General features: G+C 33.1%; 1 protein-coding gene across 1 annotated transcript; it reads left to right on the top strand.

Moving 5' to 3' along the window:
- The first annotated feature begins 433 nt into the window (after positions 1-433).
- LOC114395882 (CSC1-like protein HYP1) lies at positions 434-11,834 on the top strand. The gene is made up of 11 exons (XM_028357750.1): positions 434-531; positions 1,814-2,145; positions 2,618-2,767; positions 4,226-4,289; positions 4,401-4,610; positions 5,897-6,085; positions 7,094-7,392; positions 8,090-8,366; positions 9,263-9,541; positions 10,843-11,076; positions 11,418-11,834. Exons 2-11 carry the CDS (start codon positions 1,859-1,861, stop codon positions 11,568-11,570), a joined length of 2,142 nt encoding a protein of 713 aa, XP_028213551.1. The 5' UTR covers positions 434-531; positions 1,814-1,858; the 3' UTR covers positions 11,571-11,834.
- Positions 11,835-12,096: the final 262 nt, after the last annotated feature.

Here is a 12,096-nt window from a genome sequence, read left to right on the forward strand (position 1 = left end):
TACAACATATAATAAATTTGTTAAAAAGAAATAATTGAATGATTTTTGTTGGAAAAAAATATTCATTGTTACTTCAAGAAAAATAACTTCATATCAATATACTAATATGATGTTTAAAAAAAATGTACACATAGTTATCTGACAAAAAAATAAACTTCACATGTTATCCCCCAAAAACACATTATCCCGGAATAAGGCTTTAAGGAACTTTAGCATTTCCTCTCGAACACGTAATGTGTCCAAAGCAGCATTGAAACAATGTCCGTTTGTGTTTTAAGAAAAATAAAAAAACTGACGAAGCCAACAAAAACGAACAAACGAGGCATTGACACGTGGACGTGGGGTTTGATGATCACCACCAAAAAAGGCGGGAGAACAAACTTGATCGGTACGTAGTTTATTTTGTATTTTTGTTGGCCCCATGTTGTTGTTGTTCATGTTCACACACACAAATTCCTTCCTTGTATTTGTATCATTAATTTTCCTCGCAACTGTACTCACTGATGCTTCTCTCTTTTGCTTCATAGCCAGGTTCTCTCTCGATCTCTACAACAAATTCTTCAATACCATTTGGTCTATAATCTATATATATACATATGTGTGTGTGTATAATCTTTGTTTCATTATGAATCTACCAATTCGGCTATGTTGGTGCTTGTGTCTTGGTATCGTTCCTAACAAAGATTCGTAAAGCAACGTATCCTTGCATGCAAAAATGTATGGTAATAGGCTAACAGCAACTTGGGAGTTTCTTAGAAATTGTATCAAAGGAACCTTTGGATGTAGATCTGTTTAATGATCTGACAATATATCTGACCAAGCCCGTTGAAATCTGAAATCACAATCTTTTATCGACCTTATATACTTTCGTGAACTAGTGGATGTGTAAATTAACGGAAAGTTTTTAAGACTGCATCTGACAAAAATTTCTACCCTTAGTGGAGTTGTTCGGGTTTGTGACATGATAATTTCCTTTTGGTTTTAGTTAATCTATAATGCTCATTGAGTTATTATGATATAGGATTTGCCTAGAATGAGAATGTCTCAAGGTTTCTGTTTTTAGATTTCCAACGTAAAAATTGAAGGGCTGTGTGTAACATACCAGTAAAAGTTTAATAATTGATCACTCCATTCAATTAGTTATGACTTGTGTACTGTGTAAATTATAGGCTCAAATGTTGGTGATGGCTAATGCAATATGAGGACATTTTTAGAATTTAGGTTTGAGCCTAACTCAAGAGATGGGGATTGCTCCCTATTTATATACTCTATTTTGGTCATATATTTCCGTTCGATTTAGGATCTCTAACATATATTAGCATAAACATTAATGCTATGTGCAACACTTAACTTTTGAAACTCCAAAACTTCATCTATAGCAACATAGCATTCTCTGCTATCTAAGAAAGGAAAATGGGGTTAGTTGCCAATACATGCATGTTATGCACTTTTTTTATCCTCCATGTATAGCAGACAAAGACTAACCCCATTTAAAGAATGCCAACTTTTTAACGACCACCATCCTAGACTTACTGAGTTGCAAAATTATATACATTCAGATGAGATTATTTCAGACTACCAGGTTTTGTGTGGAAAGCTCAACATCCTTTTGCTCAGTGCATTTGCACGGCTAGTTTTCTTAAAATTTTTCTAAGTGACAGTGGTTTTTTTTTTTTTTTGGTTTTGTCCTTCTCTGGTGAAGTGATTCTGTCCTCTTGTGAATACACTTTACTTAACTGGATTGGTTCAAAGTGATTATTTGAACATGCATTCCTTATTCAACTATTGAGAGTTCTGTTTTATTTAATTTCAGGAGTCAGGAATACAGTTGTGTTGTCATTTGAACCAGATTTCAATAATGATTCTTGCTGCTCTTCTAACTTCAGTTGTAATTAACCTTGGCCTATGTTTTATATTTTTCACCCTCTACTCTGTATTGAGGAAGCAGCCTGGTAATATTACCGTCTATGCACCACGCTTAGTTTCTGAAGGGAAACGTCAAGAGGGTGATCAATTTAACTTGGAACGTTTGTTACCTGCTACTACTGCTGGTTGGGTGAGAAAAGCATGGGAGACCTCTGAAGAAGAATTTTTATCAACTGCCGGCTTAGATGCTTTTGTTTTCATGCGCATATTTGTCTTTAGGTGAGTTAAATTATTCAATGGTTTCTAGGTTTTAAAGAACTATCATGTCTTGTCCTTTTAAACTCAAATATATTACATTGGCCAACCAAGCCTCTTTTACTGATTTTGATGGATATTCCTGCATTATGTATGTAACTGACCTATGTTTATGCAAGTTTATATATGGCTATACATCAGTAAATATGCATAGGTGGTTTCTGCATCAGAACTGGACTCCCTTTGCCATTGATTATACAATATTCTAAATTTGATTAAATGTATATTCATTTGGTTAACTTGGACTTAATTTTAAATTTTTTGCCAATATGATATAATATATCCATCTGTAGCCACTGAGTCACTGATTACTTATATATCTGCATTTCTGCAAAATATATATTGGTCTTTCTATTTTCTGTCACCATGCTGTATGTTGTTTGAAGGGATCACTTTTTTTGTTTACTGATTTTCCCCCTCTTTGTGATATGTGCAGTTTAAAAATATTTACTTTTGGTGGAATTGTGGGGCTACTCATTCTTCTTCCAATTAATTGTACGGGGAGTCAACTTCATGATGATTCTGATTTTCAAAACAAGTCTTTGGATTCCTTCAGTATTTCAAATGTTAACAATGGTTCAAACAGGTGAATATTATTGATCAGGATAGTGTTAACTCTTTAGGTATTAACCGTATTATTTATTCAGTATAAAGATCAATGCATATATGAAATATTAATTTATTTGTTTTTTTTTTTACATCAAATTCAAGAAGTCTCATTTTCTTTGATCGATGAATCTGCATGTATATATATGTAATGTCTTTAGTATATATGAATTATTGGGCTTTGTGATGAGTAGAACTGAAGAACCAACATATGTTTTTACTATCTTCAAGTGAATTACATTAAAGTATGGTCTTCTTTCACTTTTTTCTCACTAGCATGATGATAGGCTTGAAGTACTTAAAAGTTAAAAGGTGTGACACTAGTTATAGATGTTTTCCCTATAATCACCATTTACTGACTCTCTTATGAAGTCCATCTAATGAAATATGTTCTTTTAACTTGCTTCTGGTTGTTTAAAGTGTTTCCAATATATGTTTGAAACTTGGAGTAATCCTTCCCACAAGGCATAAATTGATAGCCTTGCTTATAGTTTTACCCAGTTATGAATCGAAAGATATTAACATTTTAACCACTACATAGAATTGTCACATGCATCATGTACAGTCTGCAAACTTTAAGGGAGAGTGTCCATTATGGAGATCTCCATCTTTGAAGCTTGTGCATTTTGAAATTTTGGAAAGGAATATACTTGATATTTGGAGTTCTGGCACCTTGAAAGTCCACTACAAAATATTTAAAACAATTGGTTTACTTCCCTTCTCTCCACTTTTCTCTTCCAATTTGAGTCTTTGACCATTTGTTTTTTAAATTTGTTTTAACTAAAGTGTTAGAAAGAAATTAGGAATGAAACGTTCATCCTATCACTATATGCTGGAAAGTGAAATCTTGTAGGTATTTCAAAGCTTTTCTGCTGCCTATGCAATATGCATACTGTGTTTCAAGACCGGGGTATCAAGAGCGTTAGGCTTATCTGTTTATGTAATCTCATAGTTATAATTGTTTTATATGATTATATTTTTTTTCCATTCACAAGGTGTGCTGATTTTATCATCTAATATTATGATATATATCAGATGCTCACCTATTCATTGTGTCCATAAAGGTTATTCCATCGAATGCCATCAGGTTACTGGTTGCATTCAACAGTTAAATCTTCATTCTCTTTTCATTTCTCTATTAATGTTATATGATTGTGATTTCAAATTTTCATCTGATCCTCCCGTGAATGGAAGAGGAAGTTATGATAGCATGACTAATTTACCATTGTCATGCATTTGCATTTGGAACTCCTGGTTTTAAGTACTTATTTTCATCTGCAAAATATGCAAGTCCATCTTAGCACTTGTAATAAAAATTTATTTCTTTGCTGTTGTAATTACACCATTTGTGTGAATGAAAGATTTCTTCATGAGTGTTATTATTTTTATCTAAGTTATAACATGGTAACTCTGATCGCTAGATTTGGCCTTTCTCAAGGTTATGGATCCATTTTTGTGCCGCATATGTTTTCACTGGAGTTGTCTGCATTCTTCTTTATGATGTAAGTTATTTTAGTTCAAGTTTGCTTCTTACATGCATCAGATTTTTCCACTTCTGCTAAATTATAAAGATAATGATTGAATTTCATGCTTTCTGTTAATTCCATATGCAGGAGTATGAGCATATTTCATCAAAAAGAATTGCTTGCTTCTATTCATCCAAGCCTGAGCCTCATCACTTTACTATATTAGTTAGAGGTATTCCTGTTCCACATGGAAGCACCTGTAACGATATTGTTGAGCACTTCTTCCAGGAGTATCACCCTTCTACTTATCATTCACATTCAGTTGTTCGTCGAAGCAGCAAACTTCAAATTCTAGTTGTAAGAAAAGTTTTATGGAGTTCTAATTGGTTCAATTTTTTCTATTGACACTTGCTTAATTTTGTATTGTTTATTTTTCTGTTATAGTACCTCAAATTCTTAATCATGAAAGTTTTTGTCTTCTCAATATCTAAATTCCATTAAGAGAAAAGAAGTATGATGATGGAAGATCATCAGGAACATTCCTAAAAAGGAAAACAACTAGAACATTAAAACAGATTAAAAAAACAGCAGTTAGTGAGTTCATATCATTTTATTTGCATATTTGGAAAATAAACTCCAAAAACACCTGAGTTGGAACTTAGGAAGAGGTCAAGAAAACAATCATATCCCTAAATTCTTACTCCAACAAAATACACCACATATCTGCAAGGAGAACACTATTCAAAGCACTGGAATTTTCCTTTCTTTTCTGAAATGGGTGGATATAAGGCCACAAGGAAAACAATGAAAACGTCTAGTACAACACATAAATGAGAGTGTTTGTACTCTTTTCAACACTTTGTTGTTGGATGAAATCCCATGCTGTCAAAAGGAGCGTTGGTTGGATTCCTCTTAATTGTTATAGTTAGTGCTTAGCTTTGTGTAACTTCCTCTGGAATAGTGCTTTTACATAAAGAACATTGAGAACTAAGTCAAAATTAAAACCCATTCTTTCTTTATCGAATAATAACTTGATCTTTAAGGTAGAATGGCTCCTTGACAAGGTTAAAGAACCTTCCTGCCAATTATATTTTGGATGAACTGTGGGATTGATAGGAGGACATTGCACAGGCCCATCTTACCTTGTGCTGGAACTTAGTTTTTATTCAGAAGATGGGGGAGGTAAGGATAGAACTCACCACCACTTGGTCATAAAGGACTTTAATGACCTACTCTTCTAAAACTTAGGTTGTTAGGTGATGGTCCATGGACATTTTTTATATCCAAAACAGTTATAATTATATTTCTTCTGTGGCCAAGCCCAATGGGTTGTGTCTTAGGAGGTTTTGTTAGACATTTTCCTCAGATAAAATGTGAAACTTATAGTTTCATTGATGTTTTGACAGGCTTTTCTTAAATAGTTTTGGTTTGTTATTTTTTTAAGAAACAAATAATCCATTATTCATTTTTCTGCAAGATTGCTCTCTTTCCGGAGGCAGGGGGATGGTGGTGGTTTGGATTTGAATATTGTATATTGCCGAACTTTGAACTTCTTAGCAATATTTAGTTGTACCTAACTACAATTTTCTTTTCAGTATTACCTATATTGTACTTTTTTATTATTAAAAGTTTATTCCTCTCAGACTGATGCAGAGAGACTGTACAAAAGGCTTACCCAACTAAAAGATAAAGATAATGCTCCTCAACGGCATAGGCGTGATGGATGTTTGGGACTTTTTGGTCACAAAGTTGATATTTTAGATCATTATGAAAAGACATTGGGAGACATTGCAGATAATGTGAGAATGGAACAGTCTTCATTGGCAGGAAAGGTAACTAACTATCATTCTAGGCATTAATAACCTTCAGGACTTCAGTTGTACTTAATTGTGTTTCCAATTGGGCAGTTTAATATCTGATGTGGTTTGCACCCTATCTAACAACATCCAAATAATTGGATAATATTTTTCATTAAATAATCTATTTAAAGCAAATCATAAGTGAAATATTACCCAAACTGTGCTCTTTATAATTTTTTCTGTTCATTCTTACTTGTTTAATACCAGCACAATATTTGCACTACTACATCTTCAAATTGCAGGTCTATATTAAATGAGAATGGAGAACTAAAATATGAATAGGAAAAAAAAAGAACCAGGATGAAGGTGTCTAAACCTACTTTTCTAAGGACCAATGCTACACGTTTTGACTGACCACTCCTGAAATAAGATGGATGAATTACAATATAAACACCAATGAACTGACACTTGGTTTATTGGATGCTTGCACCAGGCAAAATAAGGATTCTACTTTCAAAAATTTAGTCTCTATGTTAAATAGTAGAATATCAAACTAAAGTAAATATGGTCAGAATGAATATCAAAGGACTGGGAAGAGAGCTTTCAGCATATAAGGTTGAAGGTAGAGCCAATAGTTTAAATAAATCATTTGGCACAAATTTGTCCAAAAGAAAATAAAAGTCCAAAAGAAACCTTAGAAAAGTATTTGGTTTAGGCATGGAAAAATGAGTTTCCAAAACTATCAACCATATGCTGAAATGAAAAAGTTTCTTTGTCTTGTTAATGTTAGAATTAATCCACCAATTTATTAATTAATGTCAAACTTAACCCAATAAAGACAAATTAGTCACATGACTCATGTAATCAGTCTTGGTTTTGAATAACCTTTGTTTTTTCCTTAACTTATCTGTTAAAATACTAGATTCTGATTTTGCAAAGTTTTTGTATATGGATATTCCATCCTACAGTAGATATAATTTTTCATGGTTAAGTTGAATATCTAATTATCCACTTGTTTAATAACTACTTTCAATTTAAAAGGAAATTCCAGCTGCCTTTGTCTCATTTAAGTCACGATTTGGTGCTGCAATAGCTTTAAACATTCAAGAAGGTGTCAATCCCACAGACTGGAGTACTGAGCAAGCTCCAGAGCCTCATGATGTTTATTGGCCTTTCTTTTCTGTCACATTCATTAGAAGATGGATCAGCAAGCTGGTGGCTTATGTTGCATGCAATATTCTTACAATTCTATTTTTGATCCCAGTTGCTCTAGTACAAGGTCTTATCCATCTTGATCAGTTGGAAACCATGTTCCCTTCTCTGAGATGCATACTGAGAATGTAAGTTGGAAATGTTTCCGATTGAAATTTTTCTTTCCCTACTTATTTATGCTAGAGTTAGATCAATACATAAAGATTTGAGCATTTGTGTAACATGAGAAATGAGATTTATTTTTCAGCCCAAATTTAAGTGCACATCTTACTTTATTTTTGTGCAGGGTACTTTTAATTTTCTCTTGCTTGTGTAGTTTTTGAGGTAGAATAGATTCAATAGAATATATGCTCAAAATCTCACTTGAAATAAAAGATAAATAAGCCATGTAGTATAGTTACGGCTTGAATTCTAAAAGTTGAATTATATAATTCTCTCTGATGCTATGACAACTTTATTTTAGTTTTCATCTAGATGAAGTTATCACCAAAGTCATCTCTAACATAATATTTTAACCAGATGATTCATATTACCATCCAAAGTTTCTTACTTGGTAATTGGATGCTTATTTCTCTTCCAATACTTCATCCTACTTAAAATCATCACTGTATTAGGAACAGTTAACGTGCACACGATAGTATAGGCACTCAAATATGCGTTGTATGGCTTTATGTTAACAAATTTTTTCCTTTTTTTTTCCCTAGAAGTTAACTTGTTGAGTTTGTGATTGTAAGTTGCAAGTATGATTTGTTGTTTTATCAGTAGCACTAATGCCTGTTGTGTGTATTTGCAACTAAAGTAGAGTTTCCTAATGTCTTCTTGCAGGGCAGTTGTAAGCCAAGTTATAACAGGATACTTTCCCATTCTGATTCTTCAGATGTTTCTGTCTGCTGTGCCACCTATTATGATTATGCTTTCATCCTTGCAAGGATACATATCATGGAGTCAGATACAAAAAAGTGCATGCTCTAAAGTATTATGGTTTACAATTTGGAACATTTTCTTTACAAATGTATTATCAGGGTCAGCTCTCTATCGATTGACTATCTTTCTTGAGCCCAAAGAGTTTCCCAGAGTACTAGCAGAAGCTGTACCAGCACAGGTGAAAAATTGACTTATTTCATGTTACACAATATTTTCTAAAGGTCTCTCAATGTTGAGGAACACTTTTCCTTGAAATGACAAAGTGTGCCCATTTTTCAAGGCTTACCAGCATTTTATTTTCTACGTCGTGAGATGCTTTTCCTTGTGTACTAAATGTATTTTCCTGATGCTTTGGAAAAATCATTTTAGTTTTATGAGAAGTTTCTAAATTGTTTATATCAAGATGAAGTTATTAAGAGAGCAAGAAACCAGAAGAAAAATGATGATAAAAAAGACTATGTCATCTCAAAGGAGCATCCCTATCAGTCTGCATAAAAATTATGAGTTGAAACCTAAAAAGAAGCTAGGAAAACTGTTATGTCTCAGAGATGCATGGATGAGGATTTCTTTCTTTTTTTTTTGTGACAACATGGATGAGGATTTGCGACCAAACTTTGAAAATATTTAATTCCTATATTACCTTTCAATTTGTAGAAATTTATCTTAAATGATTTATGAGGGTTTTGGTAAGAATAAGGATAATAAAGCAATCCACAGTTTATTCTGTCCTGTAGTGTATATTTATGGAGTAGAATGTCAGCTTACTCAAGGCTATCTTTTTCCCCTTCGCTAGGTATTGATAATTTTTTCCCCTTTGGTTCTCACAGTTATTCTATTCATGCTAGCTTCAGTGAGTTTTAATTTCTGATTTGTTGCAAGAGTGGACAACTTTCTTACTGTTTTGAGTCTCTATCTCTCTGTGTTCTCAGTGGTCCATAAATGTTTTATTTACTACTACTTTGCATTACATGTATTTACTTGCAGGAAACATCTATTCTGTTGTGCATGATTTGTTATTGCATGAATTATAAGATAGACAATTCATATTTAATCTATATTTAATATTTGGTGCAGGCATCATTCTTCATAGCATATGTTGTGACATTCGGATGGACTAATATAGCATCAGAGCTCTTTCAATTGATTCCACTCCTTTACAATTATATTAATATAATTTTTGTTGGAGACAGTGATGATGATGATTTTGAGGCACCATCAATTCAATACCACAGTGAAATTCCCAGGATTCTTTTCTTTGGTCTTCTTGGTGTTATATACTTCATCCTTGCTCCTCTAATACTTCCATTTCTCTTGGTCTACTTTTGTTTGGGATACATCATTTACCGCAACCAGGTTTGCAAATTGTTTTTGTTTTTCCGTTTCCTTATATACTTTGATCTTCCTTATTTGTTGTATAATATGTATTGGATATAGGATGACAAACAGATTACCTGTTTATTAAAAGTGATCCCTTTGCAAACTTAAGATTACTTGAGATGCAAATAAATCTTATCAAATGATTACAATAGAAGTTTGTCACACATATGGTTTTAATCTGGCAACTAAAACTTATTGTTGTTGCTTTTTTTATATTTTATTTTTGGTTACAAGAGGGCAAGGCTGGGAAAAGTTCGAACACAATTCTTTTGGACTTGTAATTGTTTGAGGCTTTCTGGATTGTCTTTGATCTTTCTCACAGTAGTCACCATACAATACTAAACTTTTCCTTCTTCAATATGAACACTATATAACTGATCAATGAGAAGAAAAGCTCATTCTTTTTTGTCATATGAAATGCAAAATAAAGATAAGATGATGTTTTACAATAGAACTATCTGCATCTTGTGATATTATCAATGTTTGAACAATTTTTCTTAAACATTTAAGCTCTTCAATGGAAAAGAAATGGATCTTATCAAATGAGACTCTTCTGGGAGAAAATGATTTTATGGGTGCTATGTGTATTATCAATCAAGCATTTCATCCACTACTTTAGTGCCCTAAATAATGCAAGAAGGCTGACTGAAAAATAAATTGTAATCGTGTATTGGAAAGTCTCCTTAATTGCCCTGCTTTAGTATCGGCCTCTTTGAGCATTGCCTTAATTTCAACCCAAGGGTGATGGTTTAGTCTCACATCGACTAGAAATAGTTGATAAAGCTTGGGCAGTCCTTACCAAGCTGGTTTTGTGTGGTTGAGTTAGGCCCTAAGTCAATATCCTAAAATGATATCAGAGCCTATCTTAGATCAATTGTTAGGCCACCTGCATTTGCCATGCTCCAGGCTGGTAGTCTCACATCGACTAGAGATAATAAGACTTAAATAGAGTTTATAAAGTTTGGGCAGTCCTCTCCTCACTTGAAAAACTTATTTCGTGGGATAGAGTTAGGCCTTAAGTCTAAATGATAAAGACCATGTTTAACTCCATCTAATTCTTATGGTTGCTTTGATTAATTTAAATTAATTTGTTTTGGTTTTGGTTATCTTTCATATGATACGATTCTGGAGTCAAAATAGGAACTGTCCATGTCATGGCTATATAGAGATGAAACTTGGTAGAAGGCTTCATCGTGTCTTTAAAAATTGTTAACTACTATTTGTTTCTCATGTGATTACTAAAGTTCTTATGATAATCTGGAATATGTTTGTGACAGCTCTTAAATGTTTATATGGCAAAGTACCAGACTGGAGGAGAGTTTTGGCCTACAGTGCACAACTACACAATTTTTTCATTGGTTCTGATGCATATTATAGTAATTGGGATATTTGGGCTGAAGAAGCTTCCAATAGCATCTGCCTTAACTCTGCCTCTGCCTATTCTCACACTTCTGTTCAATGAGTATTGCCAGAAACGTTTCTTTCCTATTTTCAAGGCTTATCCTGCCGAAGTATGGTGGTTCACAATTCCTGCTAATTTATTTGATTCTGTTTGTTGATTATGATTCCTGTATGTTTTTCATCTTCTCTTATTTAGTTGTGAAGTTATGATTATTACTAACACTTTTTTCATGTCATGATAAACATTTAACTATGGTTGTTGAAAAATAGTCACTCTGGGCAATCCTGAAATTGTTCACTTGCATCTTTTGGCCAAGATAGATATAAGGAATTGATTAACCACAAATCACTTGCATCTAACAGTTACAGAATGTACTCTTTTTTTCAATTATGAGTTGTTTCCCTTTTCATTTTCCCTTTCTGCTTTCTAATGAAACTACTTTTCCTGCAGTGCTTGATCAAGAAGGATAGACAAGACCAAAATGAGCCTAACATGCCTGAATTTTATGATAAGTTGGTCAAAGCATATAATGATCCAGCTCTGATGCCAATCAAATATTCAGGAGGCAGTCACAAGCCTCTACTTCCATGTGCAGATGTTTGAAGTTGATAATTAGCTTCTTATGGCTTCACTTGTAACTAACAATGTAGAGTTTAGCAAATGGTTCGTGATGCTAGCTGGTATAAGGCAATGTACCTTCAGCTTCTAACTTTCTTTCAGTTTATATTTGATTATCCTCTGTGCTGCATGTCCTCTTGATATCCTCATGAAATATTTGCCGGCACTCGTTTTGTCATATTACATACTAGAATTCAAGCCCTTTTGCTATCGGATTCTCAATAGCTAAATAAATATTTTAAATGATTATCTATCTGTAATAATAAAACTACAAATACAGATTATAATAACTAAGAATAGAAATTTGTAACCGCAAAAATTAGTACACTTTTCTTGTTATTACTCCTTCATTGTATCTTTCAAAGTTATGAAATTAATGATAGGGTCTTCAAAATTAGCTGTTAGTGTCATAGTTACAGAAATCTGTCAATAATCTTATGTATGGAATACCAAATTCACAGTATCATGTGTCACATACCAGGTTCAAAGAAGCTAGTAAAAATAATATAAA

Source organism: Glycine soja, chromosome 18 (assembly GCF_004193775.1).
Source record: "Glycine soja cultivar W05 chromosome 18, ASM419377v2, whole genome shotgun sequence".
NCBI lineage: Eukaryota > Viridiplantae > Streptophyta > Magnoliopsida > Fabales > Fabaceae > Glycine > Glycine soja.

Bases quoted from the DNA above. Each gene is read 5' to 3' on its own strand.
- LOC114395882 (XM_028357750.1), top strand. From the start codon at position 1,859: ATGATTCTTGCTGCTCTTCTAACTTCAGTTGTAATTAACCTTGGCCTA. The intron at 2,146-2,617 runs GTGAGTTAAATT...TGATATGTGCAG, and splicing joins ATGCGCATATTTGTCTTTAG to TTTAAAAATATTTACTTTTG. The intron at 9,542-10,842 runs GTTTGCAAATTG...TGTTTGTGACAG, and splicing joins ACATCATTTACCGCAACCAG to CTCTTAAATGTTTATATGGC.